Source organism: Exophiala bonariae (genome assembly GCF_035927105.1).
Source record: "Exophiala bonariae strain CCFEE 5792 chromosome Unknown scaffold_5, whole genome shotgun sequence".
Taxonomy (NCBI): domain Eukaryota; kingdom Fungi; phylum Ascomycota; class Eurotiomycetes; order Chaetothyriales; family Herpotrichiellaceae; genus Exophiala; species Exophiala bonariae.
The window spans coordinates 108,026-124,676 of NW_027042480.1; the positions used below are offsets into that span (position 1 = coordinate 108,026).

At 50.6% G+C, this 16,651-nt stretch overlaps 5 protein-coding genes across 5 annotated transcripts; 4 read left to right on the forward strand and 1 right to left on the reverse strand.

Moving 5' to 3' along the window:
- Positions 1 to 1,005: 1,005 nt before the first annotated feature.
- On the forward strand, positions 1,006 to 3,341 carry GSY1 (glycogen synthase; the record flags this gene model as incomplete). The annotated part of the gene is made up of 5 exons (XM_064854350.1): positions 1,006 to 1,081; positions 1,137 to 1,174; positions 1,291 to 1,566; positions 1,617 to 3,175; positions 3,230 to 3,341. 5 exons carry the CDS (start codon positions 1,006 to 1,008, stop codon positions 3,339 to 3,341), a joined length of 2,061 nt encoding a protein of 686 aa, XP_064709076.1.
- A 536-nt stretch (positions 3,342 to 3,877) lies between these two features.
- LTR84_010817 (uncharacterized protein) lies at positions 3,878 to 5,986 on the forward strand (the record flags this gene model as incomplete). The annotated part of the gene is made up of 1 exon (XM_064854351.1): positions 3,878 to 5,986. One exon carries the CDS (start codon positions 3,878 to 3,880, stop codon positions 5,984 to 5,986), a length of 2,109 nt encoding a protein of 702 aa, XP_064709077.1.
- Positions 5,987 to 9,316: 3,330 nt separating this feature from the next.
- Positions 9,317 to 10,466, forward strand: LTR84_010818 (uncharacterized protein; the record flags this gene model as incomplete). Its single annotated transcript, XM_064854352.1, has 4 exons — positions 9,317 to 9,585; positions 9,658 to 9,896; positions 9,971 to 10,164; positions 10,224 to 10,466. 4 exons carry the CDS (start codon positions 9,317 to 9,319, stop codon positions 10,464 to 10,466), a joined length of 945 nt encoding a protein of 314 aa, XP_064709078.1.
- A 2,841-nt stretch (positions 10,467 to 13,307) lies between these two features.
- LTR84_010819 (uncharacterized protein) lies at positions 13,308 to 14,083 on the reverse strand (the record flags this gene model as incomplete). The annotated part of the gene is made up of 2 exons (XM_064854353.1): positions 13,308 to 13,739; positions 13,799 to 14,083. The coding sequence occupies 2 exons, from the start codon at positions 14,081 to 14,083 to the stop codon at positions 13,308 to 13,310; spliced, it is 717 nt and encodes a 238-aa protein (XP_064709079.1).
- A 466-nt stretch (positions 14,084 to 14,549) lies between these two features.
- LTR84_010820 (uncharacterized protein) lies at positions 14,550 to 16,257 on the forward strand (the record flags this gene model as incomplete). Its single annotated transcript, XM_064854354.1, has 7 exons — positions 14,550 to 14,574; positions 14,673 to 14,713; positions 14,771 to 14,797; positions 14,846 to 14,921; positions 14,972 to 15,502; positions 15,556 to 15,979; positions 16,029 to 16,257. The coding sequence occupies 7 exons, from the start codon at positions 14,550 to 14,552 to the stop codon at positions 16,255 to 16,257; spliced, it is 1,353 nt and encodes a 450-aa protein (XP_064709080.1).
- Between the last annotated feature and the right edge of the window lie 394 nt (positions 16,258 to 16,651).

Below are 16,651 nucleotides of genomic sequence, written 5' to 3' on the forward strand. Positions count from 1 at the left end.
AGCCTGAGTTACAGCCTGCAAGTTGGGGATGAGTTAACCGCACGGGGATTGAAAAAGACCCAACCAACCGATGTTGCTAGGGAGCACGAAGTCACTTGACCCAGGTGGGATTAGGCGTGGTCCCCCCGAAGTCCCCTCGCCCCAACTGCCAGAAGCCTAGCCTAGGGGGGATTATGGTTGGGCGTCGCAATTACCTGCTGGCCATGGCGCATTCCGCCTAAACCTGAATGGCAGCTAACACGGTCAATGACGTTTGTTTGTGTGAAGAGGTGTAACGATCAGGTTCCTGGGTCTACTCGTAGGTACTTGGGCTTCAATGCTTCATACCTGTCCATCAATCTCCTACAACGACCGTGCTCGAGACTCAGGACTTCCGAGACTTCAGCCTTGCATACATACTAAGTAGCTTGACAGCGAAGGATTGAGTCTTTTAAGTTTGCGGGCGTCTTTTGTTATTTTACTGATTTCTAGACGCCATCGCAGATTTCTCCCAGCGCTTTCCAAGGTCGCCCTGCCCTTGTTCAGTGGTGGACCCTCCCCTCTCGCTCGCTCGCTCAAAAGCACTCGCGCGTTCCCACCCAACTCCAAAAAAAATCATAGTCCAAACTTCATCGGCCCAGCCTGCCCCAATTGCTCACGAGTTACAACCAGAGGTCCAGAGAAGACCAGTGTGAGAAAATAGAGAAAAGCAAGACTGTCTGCTATTTCCTTCCTTTTTCCTTCCTGGTTGTTTGGATTGAACCTGTGTCGGCTTATCCTGCGAGATTGAATCATCGCCCACGAACCTGCGAATTGCCACCAACCAAAAGAGTCGACCCACGGAGGACGACCTAGCTAAGGAGCTGCATCCCTCACTAGACCAAGGTTCTGCTGCAAGCTATCCGCTCTTTGCTGTGGGGTAAAAAGCTTCCTGGAGATTCACCTGTCTTTCCCATTGCCATTACCTACAGCTCTTTCCACTCTTCTACCACCAAAGCTCCTGCACCAGAGCTTCACATATTCAAGATGAACGGAGACTCGAGTAAACGCGATGTGCAAAATCATCTGTTGTTTGAAATTGCTACAGAGGTAGCCAATCGAGGTATCTTGGCTCCAAATCTTCGTCTCTGGCCGTTGCATGTGCTAATCTACGTCAGTGGGTGGAATCTACTCGGTCCTCAAATCCAAAGCTCCTGTAACCACCGCGGAATATGGAGACCGGTATACACTTATCGGCCCTCTCAACAAGGCTTCGGCAAGTACTCTCCCTTAGACTATCCCTCGAACCTCATCTAATTGACTTTCTTTTAGGCCGCGGTCGAAGTTGAGCCCCTCGAACCTACAGCCGGTCCTCTGCGAGACACCATCACTTCGATGCAAGAACGTGGCATCGAGGTCATGTACGGTCGATGGCTGATTGAAGGTGCACCCAGAGTCCTTCTTATCAATACTGGCACTGGTTACCGATGGCTCGATGAGTGGAAAGGTGACTTGTGGGCGGCCGCTGGTATTCCATCACCTGACAGTGATTCCGAAACCAATGAAGCCATTGTTTTCGGCTACTTGGTAGCCTGGTTCTTGGGCGAGGTGAGATTCTCTCAGTCAAATCGTCTAATCATCCGACTCACACACATCAGTTCATTGCTCGGGAAACAAACCGTGCGGTAATCGCACATTTCCATGAATGGCTTGCCGGAGTGGCCCTGCCTTTGACCAAGAAGCGCTCGATGGACCTGACCACGATCTTCACTACGCACGCTACTCTGCTAGGTCGATACCTCTGCGCAGGCTCGGTCGATTTTTACAACAACCTCCAGTATTTTGACGTTGATTCCGAGGCCGGAAAACGTGGAATTTATCACAGGTATTGCATCGAGCGAGCAGCGACGCACTCGGCAGATGTATTCACAACTGTCTCGCATATCACGGCGTTTGAGAGTGAGCATCTGCTGAAGAGAAAGCCAGATGGTGTTCTGCCCAATGGGCTGAACGTTAAGAAGTTCTCCGCGGTCCATGAATTTCAGAATCTCCATTCGGTGCAGAAGGAGAAGATCCACGAGTTTGTCCGAGGCCACTTCTACGGGCATCTGGACTTCGACCTGGAAAACACCCTCTACATCTTCACGGCTGGTCGATACGAGTATAGAAATAAAGGCGTGGACATGTTCATCGAGTCTCTTGCTCGTCTGAACCACCGGATGAAGAACAGCGGATCCAAGACCACCATCGTCGCTTTCATGATCATGCCAGCTCAGACAACGTCACTATCGGTTGAGTCTCTCAAAGGCCAAGCTGTAACCAAATCTCTGGCGGACACGGTTGCCAATATCGAACATGGCATTGGGCGAAGATTGTTCGAACGATCAGTACACTGGAAAGAAGGCGATCCACTACCAGATGAGAAGGAACTCATCACTCCTGCAGACCGGGTCTTGCTCCGTCGTCGTCTTTTCGCCATGAAAAGAAACGGTCTGCCTCCCATTGTTACCCATAACATGGTCAATGACTCGGAAGACCCAGTGCTCAACCAGTTACGAAGAGTACAACTCTTCAATCACCCATCTGACCGTGTCAAGGTTATCTTCCATCCGGAGTTTTTAAACTCTGCCAATCCAGTTCTGTCATTGGATTATGACGATTTCGTGCGGGGTACGCATCTGGGAGTCTTTGCTTCGTACTACGAGCCTTGGGGTTACACTCCTGCAGAATGCACCGTCATGGGTGTCCCATCCATCACCACCAACCTGTCCGGATTTGGATGCTATATGGAAGAGCTGATCGAGAATTCATCCGATTATGGTATCTACATTGTTGACCGCCGTATGAAGGGCGTGGACGACTCGGTCAACCAATTGACCGACTATATGTTCGATTTTGCCAACAAAAGTCGAAGACAACGCATCAATCAAAGAAATCGTACTGAGAGACTCAGTGATCTTCTTGATTGGAAGCGCATGGGCATGGAATACGTCAAGGCCCGACAGCTTGCTCTTCGACGTGCCTACCCAGACTCTTTCACGGAAGGTGACGATTTTGACGATTTCATTGGGGGCACGGAGCAGAAGATCTCCAGACCTTTATCTGTGCCAGGATCTCCTCGTGATCGGTCTGGAATGATGACTCCAGGTGACTTCGCATCTCTACAAGAAGGCAGAGAAGGTCTAAGCACGGAGGATTACATTGCTTGGAAATTACCGTAAGTCGTTCACGTTCAGCCCCTTCCCAAACGGAAACTGATAAACAATTGCAGTGAGGAGGAGGAGCCTGATGATTACCCATTCCCTCTGACCCTCAAGACCAAGAAGGGCTCTGATCCTAATTCGCCTGCTCCTCTGGTAGGTGGGTTGAATGGATCATCATAGACACAGTTGGTGGCCAGGGGATCGGATGTGATGGGCGAAGGTTGGATTTATCCAAGATGGTCGCCACTTTAAACATTTGCATCGAAATGTGAAGCAAGAAGCAGGGAGATCAAGTGCCAGCCACGCACAGCAATTTTGCTTAAGCGTCGTCCGAGTTCAATTCTGACTCTTGATCTATCATGAGCGGTATTCTCTGTATTTATCTGTATGCGTAGTAATGCTTCATCATCAACCATCAGTACCCAGATGCATTTCCATATTTTGGATATTTCCTATCTTACAGAAAGCAATAGATTGACCGCCTTGTATTCCCCAAGTTCAACGTCGGGGCCTGCCATTATTGCCAAGAGTTCTGATTGAGCAACATGAGCCGGTGAAGTGGGTCGCAAATCGGCCGGGAAAAACTGCCCCGAACGTGACAAAAAGATTTCTGGAATTTTTTTGAGGACCCAGAAAGTTTCAACCATGCCCGCAGGCACTTGCTGACTCTCCCTTCATATTCCTGTGGCTCAACCACTCCATACAGCTAATTCACCATGGGTCCCGGTCGGCGCATGAAGAAGCAAGGCCCTCCGGCCACCCTTGAAGAACTTGGCCTTGGTTTGAAAAGAAAGTCGGGCAATTCTACCGCCAAAGAGCCCGCCTCGAAGAAGCGCAGAAAGTCGACAGAGGATCAAGAAACTCCGGTCAAGAAACTGGTCAATTTGGACCGAGCCCTGAGACAGGATATCCCAGTAGCTCCTGCGGCACCGGTACAAGAGAAGAACAAGAAAAAGAAGAAGGCAAAGATCCCAAACACCGATGCCCAGATCACCGTACCACCTCAATTTGCCCTCGATGAGGAATTGGAGGCCGCAAGCGACGATCCAGATGAGGATGTTGCAGGAATACCGTTGGACGAGGCTTCGCTGTCAGAACTTGACGACGACGAGCTTGAGGGGGTACTAGAGGATGAAGTTTCAGACGATTCGGTCTTTGACTCGGACCCTGACGATCAACCACGACGAATGTTCTCCGACGACGACGATGAATCAGACGCCGAGGCCAAACTCACCGCAGCGAACATCGAAGGGCTCTCAAGAAAACTTGACGCCCAACAAGCCGAAGTAGAGGAAGAGGCTCAACGAGAACTAGAGGATGCGGCGATGCAGACCAACATAGCGAAGGACGAAGGCATCCTTGACTCGGTCGCTGCCCCAGGCATCGCCCCAGACTTGGCCATCGTCAGATCTCGAATCACAGAAACAATTCGTATCTTGGGTGACTTCACAAAGCTCGCAGACTCAAGCAAGTCGCGGACCGATTATACTACACAACTCCTCGCCGACATTTGCACCTATTACGGCTATACGCCCTACCTGGCCGAAAAGCTGTTCTCCTTGTTCACTCCCTCCGAGGCATTTGCATTTTTTGAAGCGAACGAAACACCCCGCCCCGTTGTGCTGAGAACCAACACACTACGGACAAACCGTCGTACCCTCGCTCAAGCTCTCATCAACCGAGGAGTTGTTCTGGAGCCTGTCGGGAAATGGTCCAAGGTGGGATTACAAGTCTTCGAGGCACCAGTCCCTCTGGGAGCAACCCCCGAATACCTAGCCGGCCACTACATCTTACAAGCGGCATCCTCCTTCCTCCCCGTCATGGCGCTCGCCCCGCAGCCCAACGAACGCGTGCTAGATATGGCCGCCGCGCCCGGCGGCAAGACCACCTACATATCGGCACTGATGCGCAACACCGGTGCCGTGTTCGCCAACGACGCGAACCGCCAGCGCGCCAAAGGTCTCATCGGCAACATCCACCGGCTCGGCTGCAAAAACACCATCGTCTGCCACTACGATGCACAGAAAGCCTTCCCCAAGATCCTCGGCGGCTTTGACCGTGTCCTCCTCGATGCGCCTTGCTCGGGCACGGGAGTCATCGGCAAAGATCCCAGCGTCAAGACCTCCAAGACGGAGCGTGACTTCCTCGCCCTACCGCACATGCAGAAACAGCTGCTGCTCGCAGCCATTGACTCCACTGACCACAATAGCAAAACCGGTGGGTACATCGTGTACTCGACGTGTTCGGTGACGGTCGAGGAGAATGAGGGTGTCGTGAATTATGTGCTACGGAAGCGGCCGAATGTGAAGATCGTTGAGACGGGCCTGGGATCGTTCGGTACGCCGGGCTTCAAGAGCTACATGAACAAGCGCTTTGCGGAGCGTATGGAGCTGACAAGACGGTACTTCCCGCACCGCGAGAACGTCGACGGGTTCTTCGTGTGTAAACTGAAGAAGACAGGCCCACTACCGAAGGAGGCGGTCGGTGACAAGGCGAATGGCACGGTGGGGGCTTCTCAGGTCGATGCCATACCGGTGAATGGCGAGAAGAGTGCGAGTGTTTCGATTGGCAAAGGGAGTGGTGAGGAGGCAGAGGATGATTTTGGAGGGTTTGATGATGAGCAGGATATGGAGATCATTCAGCGTGCCGAGAAGAAGTGGCGGAAGGCGAGAGGGCTGGATCCTCGCGCGACTGGTGAGGGTGAGGCCCATGGGAAGAAGGAGTTGAAGGCCAGCAAGGCTGCCAAGAAGGCGAAGAAGATCAATGGAACCGAGAGCAAGTCGAAGTCTGCGTCTGGAAAGGCGGAGAAATCGAAGAAGAAATGATGATGACAACTACCTGGATTATGGCATAGCTGCGGCGAGATCATATGATCGTCATCGAGGCCGTAGGGAGCTCTGAGGACTCTCTGATGCCGATATCCATGAATTAAGTTATGGAAAACTACTAAATCCCTGACTTCCAGGGACTTAGCCCTGCTCACACCTCACCTATGAGGTACGATCTTTACAGTAGAACTCTCTTGAGCCTTGTCATGAACGCTCCATCACGCTAGATGCCATATCCTGTGAATCCCAATCAATTTATGGCCACTTTCGATACCGATGCAGCCAAAAAGGAAACCAGTATATATATATATACGCCTAGCCAGATATCCCTACAATACCAATTGCCAGTAATACCCCTGAGTTAACCGACGTCCTGCCAGGCATCTCGCAAGGCAACTTTCTTGAATTGTTGACAATATTTCCGAACCCGTGAATTATATGCTTGAGGAAGATGGAATTATATCTGGGTGCCTGCCGTCGCTATCTGCGAGCCTGACTTAGCATAGGCGCTGTAGCTAACACCCCGAGAAGAGTGATGACGGGGCATTTACTTGACTGCCTACTTCTTTGATGTATGACTCTTTTATCTAGCTACCTAGCAGGCCATCATGCCTCTGCCAGGTGTTTTTTCGTCTATAGTTGTCGTGTAATAATGAATCGACTCGAATTAGGGGGAACTGGTAGAATCTCTGACCGCCCTGGTACCAGTTCTCGCAGAGGTGGCCAAACGAACCAACCACGACAGCAGACAGGATTTCAAATTCCAGATGGCCCAAAGGCAAGCCGGCACGTTGCAGCAAATCTCCAGTGCAAGCGTCTCGGTGCGATGGCCTGTAGATAAAAGATAGGCTCGATGGTGTCAATGCAAGACCCCGCGTCGCACGAGACTCAGGTACCGGCTCAGATACGTCGCACGGAATCCGTTCAGGGCTGGAGTCTCACGATGGGAGGGAGACGCAGTGTGACGGAATGATTGAAGGTGCTTGATTCTGTTCCTGAAAAATCCAGTGATAGCCTCGCACACGCACGCCGGGCTCGCTTACATTCTCCCTTCCTCTCGCGTCTTCCAAGCTTCTCCTGGACTGCGGGTTTGCTCGTTTTCTCCGTGTCCCTGGATTGTGTGCTGCGTGCTGAGAGGAAGCATTTTCAGCAAGGAGAAACAGGGAGGGAAGACCATGTCAATGCATGGGCATATTGTGCGTGTAGTCATTGGCTTGTTCGCTGTCTCTGCTTGTACTGTCATTGGCAATCTTGGTTGCGCATTCTCTGGGGGCCAGTTTGGAGGAACACACTTCGGGAGAAGTTTTGAAGATCTGTGCTGGAGTGGTGATGCATTCAGTGTTGATCTTGCTCGTCTTGCTTGTTTGTATCAAAGGATGCAATAGCTTCTATCAAAGCCATCGTGACTGTTTTGCGACCTGGCCTCGTTCGGAACTAGATACGGAATGTTGCAATGCTCACCTTCATTGATGGAGTCATCCACGATATCGATATCAGTGTCATCGAAGCAGGGTCATACTTGGTATGGACTCCTATTGCGTCTCAGGGCGCCCCATTTTGATTCCTCAATCCTTTCATCGGCCTCCTCCTCCTGGTCCAAGAATGCCATAGGCGCTCTGGACACAGAGTCAAGACCGCCACATCCACCGCCGCCACGGCCTCCACGCCCAAAAACTTCCTTACCTAATTTACGCCCGACTGTCATTCTCTCGCCGATCACTGTGCCGCCGACAGTTTATCTGCCCCAGTCAGTCTGCTCACCCAAAACGGCAAAAGTAGTATCATTTTCCGAAGATGTGTTTGCGGCACTACCGGCACGTCTGAGGCCACAAATTGATGATATTGGGGCTCATCATCACGACACAAAGGACATATGGCGGGAATTCGCCAACGACTTACAGTATGTATCGAGATCCCCCACGTGGTCACAACCAGCGCAGATTGGCCACGGATACATGCAACGAAACAATGAACACAAGGACTCTTCAGAAAAATATTACTCTCCATATGCAAGCAGTAGCTGTCTTGGGACGAGCTTCATGTCACATTGCCGAGAGCAAAAGCATTTGGAGTTTGCTTCATCGACATTCAACGTGGCGAGCAGAAGCGAACCGGAACATTATGATCGGAGGTCCGAGCCCGATCAAGAGAGCTACCATCTTACACCAGCGCAGGCCTGGATCGCGAGCAACAGGCGCCTTCTTTGGATGGTAGGAGTAGTCGCGTTTGTTCTGGTGGCCTCGAGTGCTGTCACTGGAGCCATTATTTGGAGGTTGACGATGGGTAAGTAACACATTCTTTCGACTTGAAGATCATGCTGATCGCGCGTGTCATTCCAGTTGGTTGAGACCGTCATCTCGATATTAAAAGGCCGAAGAGGAAACATTTGGATAATACCATGCGTACATGCCATAAACGGGATGTGGAAAGAAAGAACGTCCCCTGCAGTGTTTGATCATTGAGTGGCAAACGTGAGATGTTGGCGGGCCGCAACATCGGAAGAGGGTTCAGAGGGGAGTTTGTTCCCTCCATGATACCATAGCCAATCCTAGATCATACCTTGTGGACGTGGTCTGCAAGTGTACGATGGAGAGGAAGCTAATAGAGCCCTCCTATGGTAAGAGCGAATATGGGTTGATACAACATGCTTGCCCATCACAACGCATATCGCACTGGTGGTGTGGAATAGAGCCTTGGGATTAGGGGTACGCAGCCTTTAGACAACTTAGCCTTGTTATTTAGGTCGTCTGGGTGGGGTGACATAGGAAGGATTCATTCCGCACCCATTTCAAATCCCAGCTACAATGCCCATCGCATTCGTCGGGTCGCAGGGAGCATTATGATTCTGATAAACAGTATCAGACCACAAGACGGATCTGTCTTAGGAGTCGTGTGAATGTCTTGATCAACCCGACGGGGTACGAGCCGACGAGGCCAGGAATTGATGCGGCCGTCGGGATGGAACAGACAGCTTCGGAATGCAGCGTCTCTGGTAGGCTTGAAACGATTCATGATGGGGAACGCCTAAACCCGGAGGCGTTAGGGCCAAAGAACCCTTCCAGGATCCGATGCACGACCCATGGTTGAACCTCCATGGGCTTCAAGAGTATTTATGTACATCAGGCGGGGTAAGTAACAAATATTTAGGACTTATGCTACAAAGACAGCCACTCTGCCAACCAGCTTTCTGTGATTACAACTGCGATCTATATACTCTATACCCTATTGTTCGACACAGTCACAACAGTATTTTTCACGTTGCACAACCTAGGCGACTCGAAACTTGTCTAGACTCTCCTCCATTATCACCAGCATTCTCTCGTCAGGATGGCTACCAATGGCGTCGGCTCAAAGGCACATCGCTTTGATCCCAATTTCACGCAACATGTCATTGATGCTATGGGACCAAAGACATCGCCCAGAATGAGAGTAGTCATGACCAGTTTAATACAGCATTTGCACGATTTCGCCCGTGAAGTCGAGCTGACTGTGGATGAATGGACGGAGGGGGTTTCACTCATCAACTGGGCCGGCCAGATGAGCAACGAGAAGCGAAATGAAGGCCAGTTGGTCTGCGATGTTGTCGGTCTGGAATCGTAAGTGCTTGTTCCCAGCTGCAGATCTGCCACCCCTTATGGACCTGTCGTGCTAATAATCATAACCCCTAGGCTTGTCGACGAGATCACCTACAAGAAGGCATCGGAAGCCACCAATGTTGCCACACAGTCCGCCATTCTTGGGCCTTTCTTCAGACACGATCACCCTATCCGAGAAAAGGGTGCGACTATTTCATTCGATACCCCAAAAGATGCTGAAGTCGTATATATGCACGGCCGAGTGCTTGATGCCACAACTCAGAAACCCCTGGTTGGTGCCAGTATCGATGTCTGGGAAGCATCTACAAATGGTGAGTATATGCTGGGTCGGAGTTTAGCAATGCATTTCCATGAGAATGTCCTGGCTGACCGATCGATCGCTTAGGTCTTTATGAGCAACAAGACGACAACCAAGTTGACTGCAATCTGAGAGGCAAGTTTATTACCGACTCCAATGGCGAGTATGCGTTTTATGCTTTGCGGCCGACGCCATACCCCATTCCTTATGATGGACCGGCCGGCAAACTTCTTCAACTCCTGGATCGACATCCATACCGTCCAGCACATATCCATCTGATTGTGAGTATCTCGACCAATACCTACTAACCCTCCTTGGAATGTGGCTGATGAAGCAATAGGTTCTGATAGAAGGCTACAAGCCAATCACGACACAGATCTTCGACAAGGCCAGCAAGTACCTCGATGACGATTCAGTGTTTGCTGTCAAGGACTCTTTGGTTGTGGAATTTGTCCCACGAGAGGGCGACTCACAAGCATCACTCGAACTGAAGTATGATGTTAACATGGCTCCTTTGGAATCAGAAGGCGAGTCAGGGCCCCCAAATGGATTGGTCACACAAGGGTCTGGTCAGGGATTTTGAGCATTTGAGTGTAAGATGAGTTGTTGTCCTCCATATATATCTTGGGTAATTCATTTCCATGTTTGAGACACCACTAGAAGATTTGAATGTTTCTACAGGTTGGATAACACCCGTCACGGTGTTGAGCATTTTGTTTCATCGGATAAGAACACCCGGGCCTCTTATTCTTCTCCAGCCACCCAAGCCTCGGTATCGTGCTAGGTCAGCTGGGAAGAAAAGGATTTTGAATGATTGGTTAGTTCCCCCACAAAACGCGTCTCACCGTCCGTTGTGAAATTTGGGGGAATGGGATCCCATGGTCACTGGCAGTTTAGTTACGAGTAGCTGGGAGACACTGCCACTTTTGGCTCCCCGTCCCCCACAATCCCTCTCTTTAGTCCTTTGCCCTCTTCCGAACCCATCCTGACTCCTCACAAATCTTTCCCATTCCTCCAGCTTTTCCCACCAAGGTGCTATATCCGGCTTTGAACAAATCGCCTCTCCACATTCATCGGATCATTGATCCTGCACTTTAGCCGCGTGTAACTTTGACAGACGACAACAGGGCTATTCAATTTAACTCCGTTTTGGTGATGTAATGCCTCGCCCACGTGTCAAAGACGAGGACCGGAAGAGGGTTGCCAGGGCCTGCGACACCTGCAAACGCCGCAAAGAAAAGTGTGATGGCCAACATCCATGCCTTCTCTGCAAGCGTCGTGGTCGCGAACCAGAATGTGTCTTCTCTGATGGTTTGCCGAAGCGCAGCAGTTCGTTTCACACCGAACATGTCTCGCCGGCGTCCCCATCCATCACTCTTAAGGATGCTGCATTGAACGAATCCAACGATGCGGAAATCGCCATCGAGTCGCTGTTGACGCTCTCCGGTTCCAGGAGCGCCCCTAAATCTCCTCAATATGAAAAGGACGCAGACCAGCTCGTCTCGCGCGCTCCCGTCCCTAAGCTTGCACGACTCTTGCGCGATGGTCGCGGTAAATTCATCTTTGTGGGCGATTCCAGCAACCTGGCGTTTGTGCAGAATATTCGTCGCCTAGTCAAGTCCGATATTGGAGAATGCCACTTGACTTCGGATCCCCTGAGGCATGCCATGTGTGAAGTGATCCCACCACACAAGGCTCCCACTCCTCAGCAAGCACAACACCCCAAGCCAACACTGGCGGAGGCTCAAGATCTGATCAAACACTATCTGCTCGCATCTAGCGGCATCATTGATCTATTCGACCCTGATGACATCACCGATCACCTGTGCACATGGACCAGGGATTCAACGGCCGAAACAGACTTCAACAGCTCAATCTACTATCTCGTCATGGCGATTGGGGCCTTGACCCGAGACTCCAACGACCTCGACCAAGCCGAATTCTATTTCAGCCGGGGCCGAGAAATCGGTGTTTCGAGCTTCCTCGAAGACCCCAGCGTCCTCACTGTGCAGGCATATGCCTTGATCTCCTTCTACATGCTGTCCGCCACCCGAAGAAACGGCGCGTTCATGTTGATGGGCATCGCCGTCCGCGCCGCCTACGCACTGGGTCTTCACCGGAGCGACATATCCAGTCTATTTGAGCCGAGGGAGAGAGTCGCCCGGGAACGAGTGTGGAAGAGCCTGCGTGTGCTAGACCTGTTCATGAGTGGCTCTCTGGGCCGTCCACCCGCGACATCCGAGGTGGATGGTGGGAGTGTCTCGTGGCATCGATCCAGTCGCGACTATGAAGACATACAAATGAATGGGCGGAATACATCGGCCACGTTGAGGATATGTTTCATCTTCGAACGCATCCTCAACGAGGTCTACTGTCGCCGTGAGGTTTCTGTCCAACTGGTCGAAAGCATATCACGTCAATATAGGGACTGGACTATGCAGCTCCCTTCGGGGCTGCAAGCTGATTCGCTGGACCACAAGCCTGGCGCGGTTGCACCCACACTGCGGCAGTCGATTGGCATTGCACATCTAAAAGGGTTATACTACTGGTCTATCATCCTACTGACCAGGCCCTTCTTGATCTTCAAGGTGTCCTCAAAAGTCAAAAATCGTGAAGAGCAGGGAGATGGTGCTGACAGTAATGTTACCATGACATTGAGCGAAGCATGTATCGATGCCGCGCTAAGGAATATCGAGATCGCTACTGATCTTGTCCACACGCCAGGGGTCCCACGCCGATTGTTCATGATTACCAATAGTGTTTTCATCTCGGCGTTGGTCATTGGACTGGCCATCTTTGGTGACTTTGACAAGTCATTTCCACTTCTCAGCAGTATGACGCAGGCGGAGGCCATCTTGACCATCATGGCCAAAGACGATATGTCGGCCCGTCGTCTGTACAGTATTACTTCCTACTTGCGTCTTGCTGCCCTCGAGCACATCAAGAGACGCGATCAGGTCCAGATGCAGAAGAGGAGGAAAGACATCCACAATATTTTCGGCGATGTCATCAACAAAAATGGTGATGGTGGAGTGTCCGCTTCCATGGGCATGCAAATTCCCAATCAAATACCAGAGACCGAGCCTACTGGGAATAATGGAACGTTCAATTTCGACATGACCGAGAACGTTGATGGTCAGCTACCATGGCAACTGGGATTTGAAATGCCGGCTGAAGGAAGAGGGCCTGTTTTGACGACATCTGGAGCATTGGCAAATACCGGCGACGACTCGACGAACCAATACAACCTGCCAGCGCTGCAGCGTCCGGACTTAAGCCAGTTCCCCGACACTGATTATCTGTCGCCCGATGGGTCTGGCATTCCTAGCCTTCCATCATACGCTGAGGAATTTCCTTTGTTTTCGCTGATGACGGAGTTTGATCAATTGAATGATCCTTTCTCCATGGTGAACGGCTGATGGCGCTAATCTACTTTTTTGGAGGGGGGAATAATGGCACTACTGTTGTTTGAGAACAGATGCCGCAAGATCCAGCTAGATGCAAACCAGGCAAAAATTCCGATTAGACCAAGGTAAAGACCAGTTGGGATCAATGACTTGGGAAGAACATTGAAGACATATGGATCCAATATGAGATCGATTGCCACCGGAGGCACAACATCCATGAGAGTCTGGTTCAGACTAAAATAATCTGCTGCAGCAAAGATCTGCAGGAAGAGAATGGTCGTCTCTTGGTTGGGATCATGCTTGTGCTGGCGATCTTTCAGGGTTTGAACATCTTTCGAAGTCAACTGATCATGTCTCAAGTATGAATAAGTGCTCAAAGATGATATGAGAGATGCATCAGAGAATGCAGTGTTCACCATATAGGTGTCGAGCCAAAATGAAGTTGGTTGCTAAAAGGGGAACAGAGTTAGCAAGTATCGAAGTAATGCAAAAGCGATGAAGGATGTACGGTGGCTGCCCAGCATATTCTGACTTCGTAGCGTCGATGAGGAACGAGCCCATCGAGTAGAAACCAAGATTCAGTTCCTTTGGTAGATGTATTAGTTGGGAAGCTGGCATTGATATATGTTCGAACAGAGGGGTACGATTCGGAAAGTGTCGTCAGAAAAAGGTTGTCAAGACTGGCATCCTGTATTTTTGGCTGCGCGTCTGGAGCAGTGAATATGACTTTTTCTACATTTGCTGTGACGTGGAGGGACCATAACACCAAAGCCAAAACCGTGAGTCTAGACATGTCGTGAGAAAGTCTTTTGTGCCCAGGCAGGAGAAGTGTGATGGTTAAAGGACCTAGGTGTCCCGGGCATGATGCAGTCCCTAGAGAGGCTTAATAAGGCCGTAGTTAAGCCGATCCTTCACCATCGAGGACTGCACGTGTTGATTCGGCAGGCACACGTGATTTACCAATTGGGCGCGACTTGGAACGCGCTTGACCCAAGTGGGATGGTAGGGGCAACAGAGCGGTGAGAGAAAGCGCGCACCGGAACAGAAGCCAAAGCAAACTAAACTGCGCCTATCACCATTGCACCACCCCACAATCAACAACTCATCCACTGCACCAGCACCACCAACAACGCTTCCTCGATTCTCCTGGTTGTTCCACTCACCTTTGTCGAGGTTGCTAGGTTTCTTTATCCCAAACGCATTTCTTTTCTTCGCAATCACTTCATCACTAGTTTGTTGTTGCCCACAACCTCGTCGCCATGAGAGAAGTCATTAGTTTGAACGGTATGTCTACGCGTGTTTTGTTCCTCGCCCGGACCCTCCAAGGGGCCCTGGTCAACCCACAATCAAGACGTGACAATAAAGCTAACTTTGGTCCATAGTCGGCCAGGCTGGCTGCCAGATTGCCAACTCGTGCTGGGAGGTATGTCAAACTTCTACAACATCATCTGAGGATTTCTTATTGACTCGTGTTCAACAGCTGTACTGCTTGGAACACGGAATCCAAGTATGTGGTTCACCTTTTCACCGGCTCTACCACTAATTTCATTCCCAGCCCGATGGTTACCTGACCGAAGAACGCAAAGCTGCCGATCCTGACCAAGGTTTCAGCACCTTCTTCTCTGAGACCGGTCCGTAATCAGACCCCAGATGCTTGATCCTCACTGATACCTTTTCAAAGGCAATGGCAAATATGTCCCTCGCACCATCTACGCCGATCTTGAGCCCAATGTCGTTGATGAAGTCCGCACCGGCACATACCGAAGTCTCTTCCACCCAGAGCAAATGATTACCGGAAAAGAGGATGCCTCCAACAACTATGCTCGAGGGCACTACACTGTCGGCAAAGAATTGATCGACCAGGTCTTGGACAAGGTTCGACGAGTTGCTGATAACTGCACTGGTCTCCAAGGCTTCCTTGTCTTCCATTCCTTCGGTGGTGGCACTGGATCTGGTTTCGGTGCTCTGTTGATGGAACGTTTGTCTGTTGACTACGGCAAGAAGTGCAAACTCGAATTCGTTGTCTATCCCGCACCACAGAACGCAACCTCAGTGGTTGAACCGTACAATTCGATTCTCACCACTCATACCACACTGGAACACTCCGATTGCAGTTTCATGGTTGACAATGAGGCAATCTATGATATTTGCCGACGCAATCTTGGGATTGAGAGACCCAACTTCGAGAATCTCAATCGCTTGATCGCGCAAGGTATGGGAATAAAGACGGGAAACGGCCATTTCACATGACTAACTGTTGTATAGTTGTCTCTTCCATCACCGCCTCTCTGCGATTCGACGGCTCTCTCAATGTCGATCTGGCCGAGTTTCAGACCAATTTGGTGCCATATCCACGTATTCATTTCCCCCTCGTGGCTTATGCTCCAGTCATCTCGGCTGCAAAGGCTCAGCATGAGGCCAACTCTGTGCAAGAAATCTCCATGTCCTGCTTTGAGCCCAACAACCAGATGGTCAAATGTGATCCCCGCAACGGCAAATACATGGCCACTTGCTTGTTGTACCGTGGAGACGTTGTTCCCAAGGATGTGCATAGCGCAGTTGCTACTCTCAAGACCAAGCGAACCATTCAGTTTGTGGACTGGTGCCCTACTGGATTCAAGATTGGTATTTGCTTCCAGCCTCCTCAGATGGTTCCAAACGGAGATCTTGCCAAGGTCAACCGCGCTGTGTAAGTTTCAAAAATCACAAGAAGAAGATTAGAAGCTAACTTTGGATAGTTGCATGCTTTCCAACACCACAGCCATTGCCGAAGCTTGGTCCGCCTTGTCTCACAAGTTCGACTTGATGTACTCGAAACGCGCTTTTGTTCACTGGTATGTTGGTGAGGGAATGGAAGAAGGCGAGTTCTCCGAAGCACGTGAAGATCTTGCAGCACTGGAGAGAGACTACGAAGAGGTTGCTAGTGACTCAATTGAGGAGGGCGACGGGTCTGAGATTGAGCATTAAGCGATATTGCACTTCTGCTTGCAAGTAACTTGCTCTTTGGAAGGGCATTGTAAGGAGTGCTGGAGCCATTGATTGATTCGTTCTCAAGTCTTTCCCAAATGTCCTACAGCGTTGAACTGGTGGGCGACCACGCTTCCAATTAAATGGGCCATTGATTCTCGTTCTCTGTGAGACAGAAAACAAAGCTTCAAGTTCATAGAATTGCACATTGCAACGAGCCGCGATCCAGACGGTTAATAGTTGAACAGGGTATTAGCTCAATATCATTGAAGCGTTTTGAATCCAAGAAGCCAGCGTGAATATGACCAGTCGGGCGTCGGTAAGGAGGCTGATATTCCTTGCCATTATTAGCCTGGATACCCAAAGTACAGCGAACCCGATGGGTGCCTCCAAC